The sequence below is a fragment of the Prunus mume genome, linkage group LG1 (genome assembly GCF_029339155.1).
Source record: "Prunus mume cultivar Tortuosa linkage group LG1, ASM2933915v1, whole genome shotgun sequence".
NCBI lineage: Eukaryota > Viridiplantae > Streptophyta > Magnoliopsida > Rosales > Rosaceae > Prunus > Prunus mume.
Genome location: NC_142698.1, coordinates 22,619,134 through 22,642,566, shown reverse-complemented (window position 1 = coordinate 22,642,566; position 23,433 = coordinate 22,619,134). Strand labels below are relative to the sequence as shown.

The following is a 23,433-nucleotide window of genomic DNA, read 5'->3' as shown; positions in this document are numbered from 1 at the left end:
GCCGAGCGGCTATACTGCTAAAATGTTCTATTTAAAGGGTATAGCCGATCGGCTATATGTTTAAAATATTATATTCAAAGCGTATAGCCGCGCGGCGAGACCGTTAAAATATTCTACGCAGAGAGAATAACCGGCCGGCTATACTTAAAATATTCTATCTACAGAGTATAGCCGGGCGGCTATACCCTTAAAATATTCTAATTCAAAGCGTATAGCCATGCGGCGAAACTGTTAAAATATTCAAAATTCTATTTAAAGAGTATAGCCGACCGGCTATACCGAGTATAGCCGCCTTAAAATATTCTAATTAAAGTGTTATAGCCATGCGGCTAGACTGTTAAAATATTCTATTTAAAGAGTATAGCCGATCGGCGATATGGTCAGAATTCTATTTAAAGAGTATAGCCGACCGGCTATACCGTAAAATATTCTATTTATAGAGTATAGCCGCCGGCTATACTGTGTATTTTTTTTTAAAAAAAATTATTCTTTTAATTATTTTTATTTTACGTTGACAACATTGGGCTAAGGCCGAATTTTGGATCCCGACTTGGGCTCAGTCCAAAAAGAGAGAGTAAAAAAGGACGATGGAGGGATTGATTCTCTTCCCGCTATTGATAACAGCAAAAAGTAAAACTTTCTCACTCTCACGCTCTCTCAAAATTTGAACTGAAACATTTGATCTGAAACTCGAAGAATGGCAGAGATGGAGGAAACCACAGTACCCTTTAAGAATCTCACTAGCAGAGAGTACCCAGGTCATAAGAAGAAGGTCCTCTCTTACTATCGGTTACATTTTTTAATCCAATTTCAACCTCCACAAAACCCTAATATCTTGCCTCCATTTTCAATATTCTAAATTTTGTATGTGTCATTGTGAAAAGGTGCATTCTGTGGCTTGGAACTGCACGGGCACGAAACTCGCATCGGGCTCTGTAGATCAAACCGCTAGGGTTTGGCACATTGAGCCCCACGGACATGTAAGTTCAGCTGTTCCAATAAAATTCATTATTATTTCCCAATAAATTTATTATATTTCTATGCAATGAGGGAATATTTGTGTATATATGTTACAGGGTAAGGTTAAAGATATTGAATTGAAGGGGCATACTGATAGTGTGGATCAGCTGTGTTGGGACCCCAAGCATGCTGATTTGATTGCCACTGCCTCTGGAGACAAGACAGTTCGTCTATGGGATGCTCGTAGTAAGTCATTGCTCTTTCAAGTTTCAATTTTTTAGGTACAAAAGATTGGAATTTGATGTTATATCCATCTGGGCACTTCAGGTGGAAAATGTGCACAGCTAGCAGAACTTAGTGGCGAGAACATTAACATCACCTATAAACCTGATGGGACGCACATCGCGGTTGGTAATAGGGTAATGTTTACTTGTGCTCAACCTCTATTGTATGAGTTTGTGAATTTTCTGCTTGTGAATAACTTCATTGAATTTTCTGATTGTGAATAACTTAATTTTGTTGAATTATGAGTAGTGGGTGTCAATAGCTAATAGCTATGTTTTGCTGTTTCATATTCTGGTGTTGCTGTTCTTATGCTGATTTTTGCCCCTCCTTACAATGTAGGATGATGAACTAACAATTCTAGATGTTCGGAAATTTAAGCCCATTCACAAGCGAAAGTTCAATTATGAGGTAATTATTGAAAGGGATGCTTCTTTTTAATTTCCCCCTTGTATATTGCATGTTCTTTATGAGTTTTAGGCTATTAATGTCTCATCAGCACAAGGCTTTTAGAAAAACTTTGTTACTCAACCTTGAGAAGTCGTTCAATTCTGTATGATATGCAAATGTAACCTTAGAAATTGACCTTAAGAACGATTGCTTGTAGAACACAAATCACAATATGTTAAGTTATCTCTCTTCTCTTCACACACACACACACACACACAAAACATATTGGCACGCCACTATGATGAGTTGCCGATGTTGAAGCTGTCGAAGTTATGAAATTATCAAGAAATAACTTTTCAATGAACATGGGTTCTTTTTAAATTTTTTGTGGAAATGTCTATATCCCCATGATTATGTTTGCAAGGTTTTTTTTTTTTTTTTTCACGTGTAACTTGTCCATAGATGGTTTTTCTGATCCTTACACAGAGTTGCTTCATCCTAATACAAGGGATGCTGATAAATCCTGTTTATATTATCTGTCTCTGTACCTCAAATACATATTGAGCATTCTTCTTCTTTTCCAGGTTAATGAAATTGCTTGGAGCACAACAAGTGAAATTTTCTTCTTGACGACTGGAAATGGTGAGAACAAGTTTTCTGCATAATTTCTTTCTACATAATGGAACTTGGAATGGGTATTTTATTGTATATTCTCTGGCTCAGGTACTGTTGAAGTACTAGCATACCCATCTCTTCGACCAGTTGACACTCTCATGGCTCATACAGCTGGGTGTTATTGCATTGCGATTGACCCACTTGGAAGGTATGCTACAAAGATCTATTATCTTTTCATTTGTTTAAGGGGAAAAAAACTGTCTGATTTCATCTGGGCCATTAACTTGCAATATTAGTTGGTCCTGTGCATATAAACATGTCCACTTTCATTGATCCCATCACGAGAAAAGAACGTTTATATGCTGTATCTATGTAGTTCTATTTATCTCTGTTCCAAAATTCTCTCTTGAAAATGTCACACGAAGACTACTTTTAGCGCTGCCATATACTCTTTTAAATGCTCTTTATACAATGACAGGTATTTTGCTGTTGGAAGTGCCGATTCCTTGGTCAGCCTGTGGGATATCTCAGAGATGCTCTGTGTGAGAACATTTACAAAACTTGAGTGAGTTCTACCCTGAATTCCCTATTATTCAGATTCTTTTTTCCTTTTTAAATTCTCCAGTTAGTGAATAACTGTGGGCATTGCACACATTCATTTACCTTAGGTTCTTGTGTATACTTTAATCATCAGCATCCCTATTCCTGGAATGATCTCTGTTTGTACCTTTCTCAGATCGCCTGTGAGGACAATAAGCTTCAACAACACTGGAGAGTATCTTGCTTCTGCCAGCGAAGACTTATTTATTGATATAGTAAGTACCTTTGTGGCTCACTACAGTTGGAATTTATCTCTTCAAGAAGAATATTCTCCCTTCTGGGAGGATGTCTGGTTACAAAGGCTGCAGCCTGTCATCATAGCTGGCCAATTTACTACTGTACACCGACTCTGTTTTGTAGCTTAGATGCCATTTAAAAAAAGAAGAAGATATATATGTTCACTGAAGTTATATTTTTTGTTTACAAAGGATTTGTAGCTAGTTCATTCATATGAATTCAATCCATCTTTCATCACCTAAGTAAAACTAGTAACAATATAACTGCTGCTGTATAAAACAGTCCAATGTTCAAACTGGGAGGACAGTGCATCAAATCCCATGTAGGGCTGCCATGAACAGTGTTGAGTGGAATCCTAAATCCAATCTGCTTGCTTATGCTGGCGATGACAAGAACAAATACCAGACTGACGAAGGTGCATTGCTGTTTCTTGTTCCACTAAGCTTATTCATCAACACAAGGCAAGCCTAACTGATGCATGTTTTGGCCCTCAATTTTTGCAGGTGTTTTTAGGATATTTGGCTTCAAAAACTCAGCCTAATGTCTGACCTCATGTCCAAAAGAACGTAGATGTGTGATTATTTGACAGCAGCTGACAGGTTATGTCCAAGACAAAGTGCGGTGTGTGACCACTTGGTTCTGTTTGTACTAAGTTTTCCCAAGTACTTTTTAAGGATGAGGCAAACTTGGCACTTTTTAAATTTGGCTTAGTGCGGCCTTCTCTGAGAGTTTTGCCCTTTTTCTGTTTGCCTTGTAAGTAGAGCACTTTTGTGCCCGTAACCATTTGGTTCTGAACTTCCATACTATAAAAAAGAACAGCGTATGACATTAGATAGAGCACTTTTGAGCCCGTAACCTTTGGTTCTAAATTTCCATATTATCAAAAAGCACAGCGTATGACATTAGATAGATATTGAGTATTTGACACACTTGTGTTGCTGTATAGACAAAGAACAATATAATTTTGAGTAAATTGATGTTTGAGAAGTTAGCATTGAATGATAAATAATCGCATGTACAAAAAGAGCACACAAGCAGTATCCCCTTGATCTGGCTTGAAGAAGTAGTAGTACATATGCAAGCAGGTTTAAAGTTGCAGGCGCAATAGACTTCAGAGGTAGTGAAGGAGAGAAGATAAACTTGCTAGCTTTCATGTTGAATGATCAGAATCCCGAAAGGGTATGTAATTTGGTTGTTCGAGTGGTCTGGCTAGTAATCGGACCAAAGATGCTTCATCCCCCATTCCCCTTTTGGACATTGAAGAAAAGGGTGATCTTACAGCAGCAAAAGAGTTAGATATCATGACAGATATCTGATACTAGCAGACTTCCCAAGTGTTTGTTGAAGACTCGTATAAACAGTGCTGGTTCGATCAGATCAACCCATGACCAGTAGGCATGAAGGAGTTAAGCAGCAAGCAAGGGCCAGGAGATTGATGGATGGAAGAGTCTGGCCAATGTCAGTGTTGTGTTCAACGTCACGTGTTGGGTGGTTGGAGGGATTGCTTTCTGCCGTCTCTTTCCCTTTCTTTCTGCAATTTGCATTTTGTGTTTCTTTACTTTGCAATGTATGACTTGTTTCCAGCTCCAGCTATCTCTTCAATGTTTCCGTTCTCAATTGCAATATCTTTCAAGTCAGGCAGTCTGCAGATGATAGAATTGGTCAAACCACAAATGAAACTGAAGCATATACACAAATCCCTCTAATGCAAGAGCATTAACTACCTTCACAAAGCAGCCACAAGAACACCGAAACTCCTCCTCGAAGCTCAGAAGCCGCATAGCATGAATTTCGATACTGGAAAAACCAAACCTGCAAAGCAAACAAGGCAGATGGTAATGAGATACTGAGAGCACCAAGTCACTGGCTTCCATTTGATCTCAACACTTGAGCTCTTCATCCTCTTCCCGCTCTGTGGCTCCTTCGACAAATCAAAGCTAGCCCCCTTCATCCTCAGCTCTTGAATGCACCTAGTGAGTGCCCTGTTGTCAGTCTTCTCCCTCTGCAACTGGTTCCATACCTTCCAGTACCTGCAAAGATTCACCTGCACCAAAAACACAAACACAAAGGAGGTCGAAACCGACAAAATGCTAGGTATCCACCATTTTTTACAGATGTGCTCTTCGGAATTAACCGAAGATGTGAACAAGATGGTCATGAAGAACCCATGAAAGATTAAGAAGAAGCAGCAGAGTTGAAAGATTTCGCCCCGGATCAAGTCCATTCGGGACTCTTTTCGGGCAATGAGCCTGCCAAAAAGGTCTTCTTCTCTTCGCCAGAGCTTGAGAAGCAAGAGATGGCCGGGGCTCTCAGAGATTTCCATTAATGGGTGGTGTTGGATAGCTGAAATGATGGTCATGGCAGATGAGAGTTTCTGTTGGTGCTCTTCATCTACTGGGATTTCCACAACGTGGGAATCTTTCATCTCAGCCATTGTTATAAAAAGAAATTGTTAAATTTGAAACCTTGAAAGAGCAAAAAGAACAATGCAGAAATTAAGAGATTAAGAAAAGCAAATGAAATGAGACAGAGGGAGCTTTGAGAATTAGCAGTGAGAGAGCGCAAGTAACAGAAATGATTAGTATCGATTGCTTTTGGTGGAGGAAGAAGAAGGACTCTCAGGTATTTAAATTTGTTGAAAATAGCCTGAGAGTGAGTGAGAGCGTTGGCTGCCAACGGTTACTTTTTTTCTTCGCAACGGTCCGATACTATGGTCGTCTATTTTATTATTTTCCAACGGTCACATTTCCGTCTCCGACGTGCCTGGAAAGTGTTTGGGTCTAATTCTTATAAAGCCCATATGAGTGCGTGGAATTCTACGGACACCCAAGTTTGATCTTTAGACACACATCCCACGAACTTTTTATAAAAAAAAATAAAAATAAATCCAAGACTTCCAATTTAAAACTTGTAATTTTACTAACAAAATAAAGAATTTTTTTTTCCTTATGTTACTTTTGATCTTGTTATTTAAGATGTAAAGTTTCTCCTAAATAGTCGTTTTTTTTATAGAGTCAAACTCTTAAGTAAATTGTCATGAATCTACATCATTTGTGAAACGAAATTGCTTATCGTTCAGTTAGGTTTGCTTTAGATAGGAAATACAAAATATGATTTATTTTCAATACAAGTAAAACTTGGAATCTTAGCTTCTTAAAAACCTCCCCTCCATCCTAATCTCACATCACCAGCAGCCACAGTAGCCAATGGCCCTTCCCCTACTCTCTCACTTTCCTATTTATTTGTCGTCTTCCTTCTAGGGTTGCCAACGAAGTGTAGAAGTGAGGATAGAAGAGGGGCTCGTCGCCCACCGTGGTCGTCAATGATTCATAATAGAGGGATTTTTTTGGTACGGGGCATGAGGGGAAGCTTTAAATTTTTTTGTTTATGCAAAAGGTTTGTAACTCAAGTGGTTAATAGTAGCTACTTGTGCATTCAAAGTCCTGTATTCAAAATCCCCCTCGCCCATTATCGGTTATATAAAAAAAAAAAAGTTATTTAATTACATGAACAAATTGGAAGCTGTGGACAAAATTTTATGATTGGGGTTGGGAATCAAATATCATGCCTGGATGTCTCATAAAATTCCTCCACGATGTTTCTAAATAGAATTGCTCTATGATTGATCCATCACCCACCTCAATCATCAAGTTCTGTAGGCCCATTGGATCAGAATCCAATTTGTCAAGTCGCTTTCCATTTACCAATCTGAGCGAAAATCCCACGCAGCTCTACGGCCGGCCCATTACAGAAAATAACCAGTTAAAATTTTGACTTTCCACGTGGCATGCAATCTGGCCGTTGAAATATTCTGCCTGTTTGTGTCATCGTTCATAGTCTTCCGCAGCCTGCAACACTTTCTCTCAACAAAAATATTTTTGTTTGCATCACCAACAGGGAAAAAAAAAAATTTAAAAAGATTAAACTTGTTTAGCAAGTATATGCGAGATGACCTTATATAATACGTCAATTTTTTAACTGTAAAATGCATTTGTTTTGTGCCGTGAATTTTTTAATTTCAAATAGATCGTTCAAAATGCCCAAATAATGGGAATAATATCTTTTGTACTCTTGTAAAGTACTTTTGTTTCATAGAGCACCTTGTTGGTCCAAATCAAATTAATATATTATTTATAATTCCTAATTAAAAAATTGAAAGTCTATAATTATATATGATCTAGTAAAGTTATTTTTCATTTTCTAATTGATTCTTAGATGTTAAATTTTTTAAAGAACCAATTAAAAATGATAAGTGGCTTGTTTTGGGTTTTTCTCTTCAAATAAGTATATATTTTTTAATGGAAAATGAATAGTAATATTTTCAGTAGCTTAGTATATACTTATATATATTTATATATTCCCATATGTTTTTTGAGAAAGAACATATAGGTATATTCCGATCATGATTGACCATACGTTTACTAATACATAAGGAAAAGTACCAACATTAAAAAGATTCGTAATTCGAGACCTGAAGAAATTCAGAAATACGAGTACGTAGGAATGTATGTGCCATAAAATGGTTAAAAAGGCAGCCGCTGAAGATTTTTCTCTTTAGAATCAGAAAGTCAATAAAGTGAACAAAACCGCCGTTACCGGTAGCCAGTCATCCCTCTCCTTGATCCCTCACACAAGCCAAGGAAAATCCCAATCTGTCTCTCTCTGCTCTCAAATTCAATTCCCAACTTTCTTGACAAGAAAGAAAAGCTGAAGCCGAAGTCTTCAAATGCTATCAATAAATACCAACATACTCACTGCTTTTATCTCTCAAATCAATTTCCCTTCTCATTTGGATCACCAATTCACAAAGCAAATCGTGTAAAGTATGCATCTTTACAATGCATGGCTTCCACCGCCGGTGGCTGAAGAGTCTAAGAAAGAGAAAGAGTCCTTTCTTGGGTCGTCTCCTCCGTCAAAGGCTCGTACAAACCCGACGATCCTGAATCCGTCTATTCAACTCTCAAATGGGTTTCTGTTATCGACCTGTCAGTACACCCAATTCACTATATCTTCTCTATTTTCATTCAATTATATGATTTTTCTATCTTGTTTTCTTCTTTTGCTATTCTATGTGTGTTTAAATTTTGCTTCTTTGACTTGGGTTTTGTTAATATGTGATTGAAATTTGAAATTACTCATGTTCATAATTTCATAAGAGTTGAGCTTTCATAGCAATGAATTGGTTATGAATTTCAGTTTCAAATGTACTTCACTTCATCATGTTGAAGTTGGTTCTATACTTGCCATGCAGTTTTGTCAAGGCAAAAAGTGACGTATCTTTGGAAGATGTAACTGCTCTTGTTGAATTTGGATTGGAACTGTTTCATGTGTCGCAAAATAAGCTTTATGCCCAGGTAATACTTCGCATAGCCGCTTCTATATATTCACATATCTTTTTGGTTACATGCTTGCTGTCATTATTTCTTGTTTCTTAAATTGTGGGTTCCATTTGTATTGATTAGGTTAGATGGGGAAACATCCTTGTCAAATTACTCAATAAGCACCGAAAGAAGTTGTCCTTGAAAGTAAAATGGCGGCCTTTGTATGATACTTTGATCCATACACATTTCACTAGGTGAGTCTTATATATCCACCTCAAGTATATTTCCATTTCCTTTATAGTTTTATTAATTCGTTACTTCATCTTAATTTATAAGTAAAATCTGTTAAAGGCTCCAAAGGGGTGCAACCTTGGTACGTAGGAAATATTCAAGAGATGACCATCTTTTTCCAAACACAATAAATGTTTCTACATATGGTCATCACTTGTTATGAATTTTTTGGCTTTTTCTCGTGGGTGCAATCAAACTATGAATTAGAAATAGTGCTTTTAACCTGAAATCTATTTTTGTTATTTCTGTATGGTTCTTGTTGTTGTTTTTCTTGACATATTTGGCTTGTTTGCTACCTTTGTGGCGTGCAACCAACTGCTCAACTACAATTGGGATGACATTTTACACACAGGCCACATTTGAAGAACTTCATGTGTTGATGCATGTTGCAGGAATACAGGTCCTGAAGGCTGGAGATTGAGACAAAGACATTTTGAGACTACTACTTCTCTTGTTCGGTCCTGCCGGAAGTTCTTCCCACGAGGTTCTGCCTTTGAGATATGGTCTGAGTTTAGGTAAGTACTTTGAGGCCTTTTTCCCTAGAGTTAGTTAGTTGGACTGCGAAACATAATTTCATTTCTGGGGTTTTTCACCTCCATCCATCTCTGTGATGTTTCACTGAGTTGATATTTCACCATGTCAAAACAAGCAAAATACTGTTCCACATGCTCCAAGTCATATTTGTATAAATTTATTCTTTTCAGCTTTTTTTTGGGTGACCTTTTCTTATTGTCAATACAAACAAAAAATTGTATTGTGCTTTGGTTTAAATAGATAGATACACACATGTGCACACCCATGTTTAAATAAAACCATATGCTAGGTGATTATAGTTGAACTCTTAGTTGTTCCGCTCACTCTCTCATGAGTAATTGTATTGTCTTCTTGTTTAATGAAACAAACGTGCAGATCTTTATTGGAAAATCCATGGCATAATTCATCCTTTGAGGGATCTGGGTTTGTTAGGCTGTTTCTTCCCACAAACTTGGATAACCAGGAATTCTTTTCGCAGTAAGGAGCACATATCTCGCACTTTTTTCTTTATGGTTTTGGCACACTTTCTTTATTTTTATATTTCTTTTTGTGGCAAGTCACCTTGTATTCTTGGTATTGTAGTGGTTGGATCAAAGAGTTTTTGCACCTATGGGACTCGATACCGAATTGCCAATTTTGGAACAGTCAATGGGCAGCTGTTATAGCTCGTGTTGTAAAGAACTACAACTTTATTGATTGGGAGTGTTACTTGCCCGCACTTTTCACCAGATACTTAAATATGTTTGAGGTGAGTGAATGAGCCCTTCGAGAAAGCTTGAATTTTCTTAGAGTTAGGTTACATGTATTTTGCTTGATATTCAAGTCATGCCATAAAAGAAGTACAACTACATCTTGACTGATGCGTGCTACACTAGTATTGATAATTATACTGTAACTTAGCTTGTAATGATAGCAAACATATCAAAAAGTTGTACTGAAATATAATAAAACTTTCATGTTTTTATCTTGCATTTAAGGTTCCTGTGGCAAATGGAAGTGGATCATATCCCTTTTCTGTGGATGTTCCAAGAAACACAAGGTTCTTGTTCTCCAATAAAACAGCTACCCCAGCAAAGGCCATTGCAAAGTCAATTGTAGGTTTAATATGCAGATGCCTTCATTTTGCAGTGTAAATTAACTGCTGCTTGTATAAACTCTTCCTTGATAGTAGAGTGAGATATTTTATACCTGGAACTGCAGGTCTATTTGCTAAAGCCTGGTAGCTCGGCACAGGAGCACTTTGAAAAATTGGTCAACCTCTTAGAACAGTTTGTATACTCAAATACTCAATGTTAATATTATTTTATTTTCCTGTTATATTGTTTAAAAGCATGGTACTTGTTCTGAACATCTATTATTGATTCATTACCGGTTTTTGTTTTTGTAGATATTACCATCCTTCTAATGGTGGTCGCTGGACTTATGCATTAGAACGTTTTCTGCTCTATTTGGTAGTTTCATTCCAGAAGCGCCTGCAGCATGAACAACTGTAAGAATCTGTTTGCACGATATAGCATCTGTTCTTTGTATGCTTGAGCCTATTTTATCCTCTTTCCACTAAATTACTCTGTTTACAGAAACATAGGTAAAAATATTCAGGCTGACCAGTATCTAGGAAGATCAGAAAGGATTTTCTTTGTCAATGTGGTGCTGAAGTTAATTGATCGTGGTCAATATAGCAAGAATGAACATCTTTCTGAGACAGTTGCTGCCGCAACTTCAATTTTGTCTTATGTGGAGCCTTCTCTTGTCCTTCCTTTTGTTGCATCTCGCTTCCATATGGCCTTAGAGACGGTTAGTCATATTCCATGTTTTTCTTTATTCTAGAACTACTGAATATGGACAATATGTGGTTTACATTAGGCTCTGTTTGTCCGGATGGAGAATAAAATTTTATGGAATATATCTGCTGGAAAAGTTTATTGGAAAGTGTTCTCTTTGAAATTTATTTTTCTGCTGTCTGGTAAGTTTTAGGAAAACTCTTTTCTGTGTCTGCTGAAAGACAGAGCCTTACAAAATGTCAACTGTTCGTTAAAAGAAAACCTTCTGTTCGAACAAACATCAGAAGTGTCTTCCTTTCTTAAATTTTTATCCGCAGAACTGTTTTCCGCTAAAAGATACAGAGGCTTAGAAAAGTTATCAGTTTGTTTCCATAAGTGCATCCAATATACAGGATAACAGGAAATGTTTGCTAGATTGCTACTGCAAGTGGTGTTCCTTTCATTGAATTAACTTCTTCTTTTCCAACTTTTTTGTCTAGTCAGATGACTGCCACCCACCAGTTGCAGATTGCAGTGATGTCGGTAGCATTTGTTGGGCGTTCATTATTCCTCTCATCCCTATCAAGTTCTGCAGTAAAACCAGTTGATCCTGGTAGTGGTGATGAGTTCATTGATCTTCTGGTGGTTTCACTATCCAATGCATTACTTGGTATGGATGCGAATGATCCTCCTAAAACCTTGGCAACAATGCAATTAATTGGTTCTATATTTTCCAATGTAAGTATACAATCACCTATCAAACATGTCTGTAGGTTGTGCATGTACAGTCTTATAATTTACTTGTATTTGCAGATGTCTTCATTGGATGATGACATTGATGAGTTATCAGTCATGCCAATGATTCAATTTTCTGAATGGTTAGATGAGTTCTTATGTCGCCTATTTTCCTTACTCTTACACCTGGAACCCAGCAGTGTTACGTAAGTAATGACATTCAGTTCTCTGTTGCTTCACTTGTATAGTTTCGTATCAACTATTTAAGATATACATTCTCTGCAGTTTCCCCTTTACAACTTATTTGTAGTCAGAGTAATTGGTTACACTTGCTGCAGGAATGAAGGCCTACATTCATCAGCAACGTCAGGAACTTTTCTGGTCGAGGAGGGTCCTTACTACTATTGTATGCTTGAAATCTTGTTTGGGAGACTCTCACGACCTCTCTATAATCAGGTTTCTGAGTTTTTGACTTCAAAGACTCAAATTTTATTTATTTATATATAATGGTTATACTTTTCAGCATGACAATTTTGTAAACTCTTCCTCAAATCACTGGCAGGCTTTGAAGAAGATCTCCAAGTTTGTGAAGACAAATATTCTTCCTGGGGCAATTGCAGAGGTTGGACTGCTTTGTTGTGCCTGCGTTCATTCTAACCCAGAAGAGGCAGTTACTCAACTTGTTGAGCCAATTTTACTGTCTGTTATATCTTCTTTAGAAGGAACACCAGCTACAGGATTTGGAGGTAGAGGAATGTGCGATGCCTCAGTTTCAACAAAGGTAGTTTCTCTTATGAATGTTTTAAACTATTTGCTTCTGTCTATGCCTAGATTTTTATTATGAACTTAATGGTTTCTTTCCAGGTCAAACCAACAATTTCTCCAGCTCTTGAAACAGCAATCGACTATCAATTAAAAGTATTATCAGTTGCTATAAGTTATGGAGGTCCTGCACTTCTGCGCTATAAGGATCACTTCAAAGAGGCGATTATTTCTGCTTTTGAGTCCCCATCTTGGAAGGTCTTGTTACTTTGATGACTGTTGTTCTCTCATGATCAACTGTTTCTTCCTATACATGCGTCTCTACATGCAATGCTCACTGAAATTGTTCAATGGTTTGAATGATTTTTTTTCGACAGGTCAATGGAGCTGGTGATCATCTTCTTCGATCCCTTCTTGGAAGCCTGATTCTTTATTATCCTATTGATCAATACAAGTATATTAACTTTTCTCACTAGTTACATAATTGTGTGAGTGCATACATTTTAAATTTGTCTGCCAAAGAAGAAAAATAATATTATTTCTTTTAGGTGCATTTTGCATCATCCAAATGCTGCTGCATTAGAGGAATGGATCAGCACCAAAGATTATTCAGATGATAAACCAATCGTGGCTCCCAAGTGGCATATCCCAAGTGTTGAAGAAGTTGAATTTGCAAATGAACTTTTGGACCTTCATTTTCGGTTGGCTTTGGATGATCTTTTGAGAATATGTCAAACTAAAGTCCATTCTGATCCAGGTAATTTTTTATGGTGTTATTTTCTTATCCTCGGAAAATGTAGTAGTGAAGGGAGATATAGTTATCAGGAGCTAGATCCAGTGAATCAAATAATAGTAATCAAATTCATATGCAACCATGAATGTAGACATGGACATACACTTGTATGCATGTGTGTTTTTATATGTACGGAAGTGAAGTTATATTGTCTGACAATGCATGCTATTTTCAACCCAGGAGATGAGAAAGAGCACTTGAAAGTGACTCTTCTACGTATAGATTCTTCATTGCAAGGTGTTTTGTCTTGCTTGCCTGACTTCACCCCATCCTCCAGGAATGGGACTGTTGAACATCCAAATCAGGCTTCTTTTCTAATAGCTGGAGCAACAGGTTCAAGTGTTGGCAGCACTAAATTGCGGGAAAAAGCTACTGAGATTATACATGCAGCCTGCAAGTAATGTTTACATATGAGTTTTCCCACAGATATCATCCATTTCAACTGTGCAGATCCGATTTACTGAATCTTATTTGGTCTTTGTGCATTGTGCAGATATATACTAGACAAAAAAGCAGATGACAGCATTCTGTTGATACTCATTATTCGTATTATGGATGCCTTAGGAAATTATGGTAATGGACACTGACTCTTGACAATACTCATCTCCCACCCCTCTTTTAGGGTGTGCTTTGTCTCATCATCAGTTCTTTACCTTATATGCAGGAAGTTTGGAGTATGATGAATGGTCAAATCACAGGCAGGCATGGAAATTAGAATCGGCTGCCATTATAGAGCCTTCAATAAACTTTATAGTTTCAGCTCAGTCTAAGGGGAAGAGAAGGTAAGAGTACTATTGCTGGATCGTACTATCCAAAAAGAAAAAAGTTTGATGGATCTCCTTTTTATCACATGAACCATGCATACTTGAATTCAAACCCTGATTATGTTGTTCTGTACCAGGCCGCGGTGGGCACTTATTGACAAGGCATTCATGCACAGTACCTGGAGATCATCACAATCATCCTATCATGTATATCGTACTAATGCAAATTTCGGTCCACCAGACCATGTGAATCTTTTGGTGGATAATCTTCTAAATCTTACATTGCATAGCTATGAAACAGTTCGTGTGTGAGTCTCTAATCTTCTTGACCTTACTTTATAATGAAGCCATAGCAGAAGTACTGTTTACTCAATTTAATTGCAGTAGCAGTAGTTTGACTGCAATTGCACACATGTGAGTTTCTTAAGAAAATGCAGTCTACTATGTCTGTATGTGTGTCATCTGACATGGAATCAACATACTTATAGAAGCAACAACTCACCAAAAGAATGAAATTGATCTGTTCACATTTAACATTGTGTGCAAACCACTACACTTTTACTTGTCTTCTCATGTTTTAAGAATGTTTGCAGAGTTTTTTCTTGTCCTGTCATATAATGAGGTCTCTTCCTGACAGATTTAACAGTTTGTTGGATGTCTTGTTGCTGAATAAGCCTTTTTGTCTTGATTTCTGATAGATATTCAAGTGTCTTGGTCCTGAGTAGGTCTGTAAACCTAAAATAGTTGGTTGAAGACTTTTACGGTAGCACCAATGCATGACCTAGTTATTAACTTTAAGCAGAAGAACAATTCCATGAATGAAATATCAATGAGCAATAGAAGTGTCTCCTGTTTTTGCTGGTAGAGTAGCAAGGAATTTCCTCTAAAATAGAACTTATTTTCCATGTTTCCTTTTGTCTCTTCCACTAGTGTGTTCTTTTGCCACTTATGTCAACTTTTGTGGGTGGTTTCTTTGCAAGTGAAGAATAAAAGTTCCTTTATCTGTTGCTTCATTTGATATGTTGTTTATCACTTATTTCAGATGTAATTATTACCTCCTGCTCGATTTTTCTTCATGACACTGATTTTTATGCTTAATGTTTTTCAATGTTTGCAATTTTGTGTTACCATATCTGATTATTATTATTTTTCATGATGTTCAGGCTTGCTGGGAAAGCTCTTTTAAAGATGATAAAGAGATGGCCATCTATGATTTCAAAGTGCGTTCTTTCTCTAACTGAGAACTTAAGGAGTCCTAAGTCACCAGAATATGTGGTGCTAGGTTCATGTGCTGTCCTTGCCACACAGACAGTTCTCAAGCATTTGACAATGGTAGTCATTCCATACAAACTGCTCACAACTGATTATGATAAAATGAGAGTTTCTGATATGTTTCTGTCATTCCAGGACCCGAAGGCATTCTCTTCATTCATCCTTGGAATTCTTTCAAGGTAATACTTACTTTTATACATGTAGCAATATCTGTTGTGGGTTCGGTTTAAAATTGCTGAATATTGAAGTTATAGATTGAATTTTGATCTGCCTTTCTCCTTCTTGAAGCTCTCATCATGAATCACTGAAAACCCAGAAGGCAATCAATGAGGTAAAATATGATATAAAGCTAATTGTTGTGATTTGCTTGTTGTCGAAAATATTGTTTGTTCTCATAAAAACTAAAAACTTTGTGCGAGCAGCTTTTTGTCAAATACAACATCTACTTTGCTGGAGTATCTAGAAGCATTTTCACAACATCAGGGAATCATACAGATGCACCAGATTTTTCAGATTTGGTTTCTCAGATCACTTCTATGAGTTTTGATTCTATTGGCTTGCATTGGAGGTAAATAACTAATATCTTGGACATTTTCTTTAAGGTCTGAAGAACGTTGTTGAGTCTCACCTATGTTATTGAACTTTCTGGTGTGTCCTTTGAACACTAAAACTGAGAAAGTATATCCGAGGGTTTGTGTTACCTTTGATTTCGCTTTGAAGAAAAATTTACGTCTCTAGAAGGTTTAACTGCATAGACTCAAAAATTCATAAATTTATGGGGTAAATCTTTTTCTTTATATTTTTCCAGGTACAATCTGATGGCTAACAGGGTTCTACTCCTGTTGGCAATGGCATCTAGGAATGACCCAAATTCCTCCTCAAAAATTTTGAGTGAAACTGCTGGTGGGTTCATGGTTTTGTTAACTCATAAGTTGACTCTTTATTTTTTAGCACTAATCTTGTTTTTTAAGTTCAACTTTTTAGTAAGATTCTAAAATTGTGAGATAATTCTGCTTCAGGTCACTTCTTAAAGAATTTAAAAAGTCAGCTTCCTCAGACAAGGATACTTGCAATATCAGCTTTAAATACACTGTTAAAAGAATCGCCTTATAAACTCTCACCTGAAGAACAGGCTTCCCCCTCTGGGAATTTGCACGGAAGTAGAAAGTCATCCCTTGAAGGAGAATTAACCCAAATATTTCAGGAAGATGGTTTTTTCAGTGAGACCTTGACCAGTCTTTCTCATGTTCACATAGTTACTGATACTGAAAGCACATCTTCTAGAGGAAACCATGGGAGTTCTTTTCAGAGCCTAGCAGACAAATCAATCACCCGTTTTTATTTTGATTTTACCGCTTCATGGCCACGTACTCCTACTTGGATCTCTTTATTAGGAAGTGACACATTTTACTCAAACTTTGCGAGAATTTTCAAGCGGCTAATACAAGAATGTGGCATGCCTGTTTTATTGGCACTTAAAAGCTCATTGGAGGAGTTTGCAAATGCGAAGGAGAGGTCTAAGCAGTGTGTTGCTGCTGAAGCATTGGCTGGAATATTGCATTCTGATGTTAACGGTATTTCAGTAGCATGGGAGAATTGGATTTTGGTCCAGTTGCAGAATATCATTCTATCACAATCAGTAGAATCAATACCTGAGTGGGCAGCCTGTATACGTTATGCTGTTACTGGGAAAGGGAAACATGGAACAAGAGTGCCTCTTTTGAGACAACCAGTACTGGATTGTTTGGCCACACCTTTACCTCGAACGGTAACTACTACTGTAGTTGCCAAGCGCTATGCTTTTCTTTCGGCTGCACTTATTGAATTATCTCCACAGAGAATGCCATTAACTGAAGTACAGCTCCATTATAGACTTCTGGAGGAGTTGCTCGGTAACATGTGCCATTCATCTGCCCAAGTAAGCTGTTTCATTCTGTGCATGTGCATGTCTTTCACTATTTTTTATTATTTTAATAATAATATGCAAAGGGATAAGATACATTAGGAGAACTATTAACAGCGCTTTTCTCATAAGAAATTAAGGGCTGGGTTGTGTTCAGATATTTAATTTATCATTCTCATCAGATAATGGCTCTGTCATGTGATTTCATCCAAAAGAAATCCATGGAACAGAGTTGCGTGCTACAAATTAATTTTTTTTGTATGCAGTGTAAAATACCAGATCTTTATGCACTTATCAGATGAACAAGAAACTTTTGTTTATAAATGCCTCATTCTTATACTAATCATTTTAAAGGCAGCATTTGGTCTGTTTTGCATTTTCCTTGGGAGTTTATAGATTTGACGAATGTTTTTCTTTGGACAGGTAAGAGAAGCTATAGGTGTTACCCTTTCTGTGTTGTGCTCTAACATCCAACTGTATGAATCATTTGATCATGAACATTCACATGCGGAGGAAAGAAGAGATGTTGCCAAGCAATTTGATGGGAGAAGTTGGGTTCAGTTTCTAAAAGAGCGAGCATCTGAAGTGCTAATAAATATTCAGAATACCACCCAGTCTGACAGTTTGGAGACCCCAGCAACTATCAGTCCTGAAAATGGGCATTTAAATGGTGATTCACAGGATGATGTCAAATGGATGGAAACGGTACTAGTTTTCAGAAATGTTTCTAATAGTATCTTCTTAGTCTTATAAAATATTGGACTGATCAATTTGTACATTTTCATATTTTGTGAAGCTTTTCCATTTTATCATCTCATCTTTGAAGTCTGGGCGAGCTTCGTATCTGCTGGATGTAATTGTGGGACTTCTTTATCCTGTAATATCATTGCAGGTAAGTGAAGTTAAAGTTGAGTCTTTTGGTAGTAGTGTTTCACTAGTTTGCTTATGAGGTCATTTCTCGTTATGAAGTTCACTAGAATGTACTCTTCCTTCTGTTTGAATCCTTGTTTCCTAATCTTGAATGACTAATTGTGGATAGTTTATCATCATGTTGTATATGACATTTTGGAATCTTTTCTTGAGGAATCAGGAGAATATGAAAGAGTTTTGTTGGGAAAAAAAAATAATAATGAAAGAGGGAAAGTCTGTGTATTGCAGTTGTTTATATAGAGCACCAGTACATAAATTTCTCCTCAAATCTTTCCTAATGTTGTGCCCTTAATTTAATAATTTTGTAATTATAAGCAATCAGCTCTCTTAATTTAAGCTGATTGGTAATTGCAACAACTAAATATCTTATTTTAAGAGGCTGGCTGATTAGCAGCCTAAACTCACAATAAGTTTCATAGCACCAATTATATTGCTTTTGTAATGTGGAATTCAGAATTTGAGGACTTGCTCTACGGTTTGAGCAGACGCTAGTCGTTAATTGATTCATCTAACATGATCTATTGTTGGCTGTTCCCCCTTTCTTATCAATTCAATGGCTCTCTTAGTAATCATTGGATAACCTCTATGTTTCTCTTAGTGTACATTTCAATTACTTTGATATTTTAACAGTCTACTGGATTGCTCTATTGTAATGGTGATAGCAGTTTGGTAGGGTATCAGATCTGTATATCTTAGTAATGTTGTTGGTTTTTTCTTTCTAAGGAAACTTCAAATAAAGATTTGTCAACTTTAGCCAAGGCATCTTTTGAATTGCTGAAGTGGAGAGTTTTCTGGGGACCTCATCTCCAGGAGGCTGTGTCCGTGATTCTTTCTTCTGCCAATGACTCTAACTGGCGAATTAGATCTGCAACACTTACATATCTGAGAACTTTTATGTATAGGTATGATACATATTTTGGATATCTTCCCTTTCGTTATGATCCCCTAATGTATGTATCCCTTTTCCTATTAGGAATACCGAAATACAAACCAAATAGTGCTTTTTATGTATACATTTTCGGTGTGTCCATATTTTACTTCGAGAGCATTGGAACTTCAAAATTGTTATTTATAAAAATGTTTTCGTCTATCCTTTATCTGTCTGCACCTTAAAGTTTCCAGTTTCATACAATGTGCATTCTTGACAAAAAATAACATATGATGTTGATTCTAGCATGTGGGTGAAGAAATTTATATTATTATTGCTATTTTCTTAAACAACAGGCACACTTACATTCTCTCAAGTACGGAGAAACAACAAATTTGGAGAACTGTTGAAAAGCTACTTGTAGACAACCAAGTTGAGGCAAGTTTCTGGTTCAAGCGAAAAATATAATTCATTTTTCGATGACTTAAAATTTACTATCGTCAGAACATTTTCTAAAGACATTGATGTATAAACTCACTTTTAAAGCTTCTGACCTGTGAAGAAGGAAAACCTGAACTCAGGTGTTTTTTCAGGATGGTCCTTAAACAATTATGCATAAATCTTAAGGGAGTCTGTGACTCTCTTTTAGGTCCTATATTTCTTAGGAATGAGGTAGAGTTTTTTTTATTTAAAAAAAAAACTTACAATTTATGTATCAGGTAAGAGAACATGCTGCTGCAGTATTAGCAGGCCTAATGAAGGGTGGAGATGAAGATTTAGCTAAAGACTTTCGTGATAAAGCTTACACCGAAGCTACTATTCTTCAGAGGAAGAGAAAGCGAAGGTATTTCCCTGGCTTTTGAAAGACTTGTCTTCATAGTTTTCAGTCTTATAATCTTCTGGTCTTGCATCAAGTTTTGTTGTTTTCATGGAAACTCAATGTCTTTATTGGGTAGAGAAATGATTTAGAGAAGAAGAGAAATGCTATTTACACCCCAAAAGTAGCTTCCCACGCTCACATATGCTCAAACATGAGGAGTGTAAGAAGCTATTTTTGAAGCAAATAAACAATTGCCTAGAGAATTATAAATCGTGGGCAGAATACATGCAAGCCCCAGTTTTGGAATACCTTAACTCAGTCCTTGTTTATTGCATTATAAATTTTCTCATTAGTAAAAATCAGGACGATTATGTATATTTTATTGTCTTATCTCATTTCTGTACTTATGTGAAAATGCTTGATTCACACAATCATTCAGGTTCATATGACTTCAACATAAAATATCTTTGCACAAATATTCTTATTAGATTTTTAGTATTCAATACTACACTTTGTATACATTGATGGGCTTACGTACTTTTATTATATTTGAATGCAGAAGTTTAAGCTCGAGCCAGTCCATAGCTTCCATTCATGGTGCTGTACTTGCTTTGGTAGCTTCTGTGTTATCAGCCCCTTATGATATGCCTAGGTAAGTCATCTTCAATACAGGGAACAGGTCTTGTAATTTATTCAGAGTTACTCTAGCAATCACACTAAAGGTCGGGTTTTGGCAGCTCCAATGTATTTATGAACACCACTGGTCCCTTACTTTTTTTTTTTGGGGTTAATGTTGGCTATGCTATCTTGAAATAAGGGTGGACTTCATTTGTTCACCTTTTTTTTTTTTTCAATTCCATCACTTCCCCGGCGCCCCTTCTTCTCAATTTATCCAATAATTTGAATGTTTGAATGTCTGCCTCATAGAAATTTCCACTGCTTTCTCAGTTGGTTACCTGAGCATGTTACTTTACTCGCTCGTTTTGGTGGAGAGCCATCGCCAGTGAAATCCACAGTTACAAAAGCAGTTGCAGAGTTTCGACGTACCCATGCTGATACATGGAATATTCAGAAAGATTCATTTACTGAAGAGCAACTTGAGGTGTGTATTGGCCAAACTAAGCCTTACATTCATATATCTAGTTATTAGTGCTGGTTTTCTAACTTTCATCTTTGATTGATGTGTGCAGGTTCTGGCTGATACATCTTCTTCTTCTTCATATTTTGCATGATTCACCTTGTAATTCATAGTAAAGAGAAAAGATATAGTTGTATCACAATTTCACAATTGATTGAAAGTCAGCAATAAATTATGCATTTTTCATAAGATTTTTCTTTCACCATAATTTATATAACGAGCCTTATTTACATTATCATTGTCTAGCGCTGCCATTTGATATTTATTTTTACCTATCTCCCCTCAAATGCTTGTATAAATTATTTTAGACCATTGGATTCATTAGATCATCAGATGGTAAATCCCACAAGATGCTATCCGAGTTGAATATGTTGGATCCATTTCTCAACTCTTTTCCACCCTCGGATTCCTCTCCATTTTGTTCCCCTAGTTTGTCATGCAACTGGCCCTGCTGGTCTGCCCCTGTGCATGTGCTTCCAGTACACATACTCTGGCTCCACGGTGATCCATCCCCTTCATTCCCAAAAGTCGAAGGGCCATACTGAAATCCGGACATGGGCAAGGGAAAAGCACTGCAGTTCCCTGTAAAGTTTGCAGATGTTGCTCCCGTAGGGTCCCAAGGTTTGTTTGAGGTTAACATATCTGGTTCTTGCATAGCCCTGGATAAACCAATCTTGATCTTCTCAATAGTGTCATCTTTTTCTTCCTGCTTACTGTTAATGTAAGTGGCTGTGCTGTTCCCTGGTGTTGCATTAGAATGTTGGAACTGGAAGTCAATGCGCCTCTTCGTGAGGAGGTGGAGCATTTCATCCTTGAAGCAGCCAAGTGCTGCTTCTGCAAGGTGAGCCACCTGTGGCGGTGCCAGTGTGGTTGCAATCTCGGCCATGAGATGGGAAAAGGGTTTGTGGGTGACGGGGTCTATCCCCATGCCCGATAGCTTCTTCTTCAGCTTGGTGTTCCAATGGTTTTTCACATCATTGTCGGTGCGACCAGGCAGTTGTGCTGCAATTATCGACCATCTGTGACATTCATGGGGAAATGATTAGTGATCTGGCACTTGAAATAAACAGAAAAAACTGCATGAACAATCAGATTATCCACCATTGTTGGAGATTCATAGGGATAAGAAATCCAGTTCAGTCAGAAAAGAAAAAGGTTAATCACAAGATATGTGCAGTGCTTAATTTGATATGCCATAATTACCGGTTACCAACAACAGAGTGAAGTTTGACAATGGTTTGCTCTTCTGCGTCTGAGAACTGGCCATGCTTAAGGTCAGGGCGGAGGTAGTTCGTCCACCGCAGCCTGCAGCTCTTCCCACATCTTTGTAGACCTTATGAATCGAACAAAGAAAACTTTAGAGAGAGAGAGAGAGAGAGAGAGAGAGAGAGAGAGAGCGCTTGTTACCGGCATTCTTGGGGATGAGCCGCCAATTACGAGTGCCATGTTGGGCAATGTAGGAAGATAGCTTGTTATCTTCTTCAGGTGTCCACTGCCCCCTTTTCACATTGTCCTTCTCACAGCATGGAATCCGACCCATCTCTCTCTGTCTATTTTCTAAAACTTTTAACTCACTCAGCTAAAAAATGCCGATAAAATTGGGGAAAACAATAAAAAACAAGACTAGAGTTAGAGTTGAGAGTAGTGGAAGTAACTAAGCTAAAAGAGCTATAAAGCTTGTTTTTTCTTCTTCTTTGATTTGGGTAATTTGGATTTGTTAAAAACAAAGAAATGAAAACATTTTTCTTGGGTTGTTTTCTATTTCTATTGTAATTTGTGAGACTTACAGGTTTACCTATTCTTTTCTTTATATAAAGGATGAGTGTTCAAGTGCATGGGGGGTGTTTTCCCATGGCCTAAAGGCTACTGATAAAGCCATCAAAGGTGCATGATTTTATTAAAGAATTCAACGCCATTGAGCGTGTGAGACTTGGGCCGGTAGCTCACCCACAAGACACCCGGTCAACCCTCTCTCTCTCTCTTGTTGACTGCATGCATGCCTGGATGGTTTGGGTGGCTTTTTGCTCTGCTCACACAAAACCAACTTACAGAGGAGAGGGGGTCGAATGTCTACTTGTCCCTTCACTTAGAAGTTGCAAAAGTTAAGGTTGTTGCACGTGCAGGCCACGTGCACATTAATTTCTTCCCAGCTATGTTCATGTTGCCTTGAACCAGCTTTTGTTTTTCGTACAGAAGATAACATGCATATGCAATGCATTATGTGGCTATCTGCAGCAGGGCATGCCCAATCCTATCGTACTGATGTTGCTTTTACCCACTTATCAGCCTATAAAGCTACCAAAATCCTACCTAAACTAATAAATAAGGTCTAAAAACATTTTGTTCAATTTTCATGATTTTCATTATATTGCATGCCTCATGTTTACCATCTTTTTTTGAATACAAAAAATAGTCTAAACTATGAGGGATGGGGTTTTTATCGGTGCCATAGAAGTTC

General features: G+C 37.3%; 4 protein-coding genes across 4 annotated transcripts; 2 read left to right on the top strand and 2 right to left on the bottom strand.

The window, feature by feature from the left end:
- The first annotated feature begins 585 nt into the window (after positions 1-585).
- On the top strand, positions 586-3,769 carry TEX1 (Transducin/WD40 repeat-like superfamily protein). The gene is made up of 11 exons (XM_008220884.2): positions 586-772; positions 885-980; positions 1,077-1,206; positions 1,288-1,379; positions 1,585-1,653; positions 2,217-2,274; positions 2,356-2,455; positions 2,726-2,812; positions 2,984-3,062; positions 3,367-3,499; positions 3,588-3,769. Exons 1-11 carry the CDS (start codon positions 698-700, stop codon positions 3,623-3,625), a joined length of 957 nt encoding a protein of 318 aa, XP_008219106.1. The 5' UTR covers positions 586-697; the 3' UTR covers positions 3,626-3,769.
- Positions 3,770-4,627: 858 nt separating this feature from the next.
- Positions 4,628-5,678, bottom strand: LOC103319361 (RNA polymerase II elongation factor). Its single transcript, XM_008220896.2, has 2 exons — positions 4,809-5,678; positions 4,628-4,727 (listed from the first exon to the last, which is right to left on the bottom strand). The coding sequence occupies exon 1, from the start codon at positions 5,516-5,518 to the stop codon at positions 4,853-4,855; it is 666 nt and encodes a 221-aa protein (XP_008219118.2). The 5' UTR covers positions 5,519-5,678; the 3' UTR covers positions 4,628-4,727; positions 4,809-4,852.
- A 2,086-nt stretch (positions 5,679-7,764) lies between these two features.
- On the top strand, positions 7,765-21,164 carry LOC103319341 (proteasome activator subunit 4). The gene is given in 36 exon segments (XM_008220873.2): positions 7,765-7,976; positions 7,979-8,069; positions 8,336-8,438; positions 8,547-8,659; positions 9,089-9,211; positions 9,606-9,707; positions 9,813-9,978; positions 10,208-10,324; positions 10,431-10,498; positions 10,618-10,719; positions 10,808-11,024; positions 11,495-11,728; positions 11,804-11,931; positions 12,064-12,181; positions 12,288-12,506; positions 12,590-12,745; positions 12,865-12,941; positions 13,036-13,244; positions 13,461-13,677; positions 13,774-13,853; positions 13,945-14,062; positions 14,182-14,352; positions 15,208-15,376; positions 15,452-15,495; positions 15,605-15,647; positions 15,739-15,884; positions 16,125-16,219; positions 16,336-17,234; positions 17,643-17,924; positions 18,016-18,111; positions 18,873-19,051; positions 19,374-19,455; positions 19,737-19,861; positions 20,397-20,489; positions 20,786-20,939; positions 21,028-21,164. Coding segments are annotated over 36 exon segments (5,445 nt in total). The 5' UTR covers positions 7,765-7,909; the 3' UTR covers positions 21,070-21,164.
- Positions 21,107-22,646, bottom strand: MYB80 (myb domain protein 103). The gene is made up of 3 exons (XM_008220862.3): positions 22,383-22,646; positions 22,179-22,308; positions 21,107-21,994 (listed from the first exon to the last, which is right to left on the bottom strand). Exons 1-3 carry the CDS (start codon positions 22,513-22,515, stop codon positions 21,280-21,282), a joined length of 978 nt encoding a protein of 325 aa, XP_008219084.1. The 5' UTR covers positions 22,516-22,646; the 3' UTR covers positions 21,107-21,279.
- Positions 22,647-23,433: the final 787 nt, after the last annotated feature.

Bases quoted from the DNA above. Each gene is read 5' to 3' on its own strand.
- LOC103319361 (XM_008220896.2), bottom strand. From the start codon at position 5,518: ATGGCTGAGATGAAAGATTCCCACGTTGTGGAAATCCCAGTAGATGAA.
- TEX1 (XM_008220884.2), top strand. From the start codon at position 698: ATGGCAGAGATGGAGGAAACCACAGTACCCTTTAAGAATCTCACTAGC. The intron at 981-1,076 runs GTAAGTTCAGCT...TATATGTTACAG, and splicing joins ACATTGAGCCCCACGGACAT to GGTAAGGTTAAAGATATTGA. The intron at 2,456-2,725 runs GTATGCTACAAA...ATACAATGACAG, and splicing joins GCGATTGACCCACTTGGAAG to GTATTTTGCTGTTGGAAGTG.
- MYB80 (XM_008220862.3), bottom strand. From the start codon at position 22,515: ATGGGTCGGATTCCATGCTGTGAGAAGGACAATGTGAAAAGGGGGCAG. The intron at 22,309-22,382 runs GTAACAAGCGCT...TCGATTCATAAG, and splicing joins GCTCATCCCCAAGAATGCCG to GTCTACAAAGATGTGGGAAG. The intron at 21,995-22,178 runs GTAATTATGGCA...TGAATGTCACAG, and splicing joins CACTCTGTTGTTGGTAACCG to ATGGTCGATAATTGCAGCAC.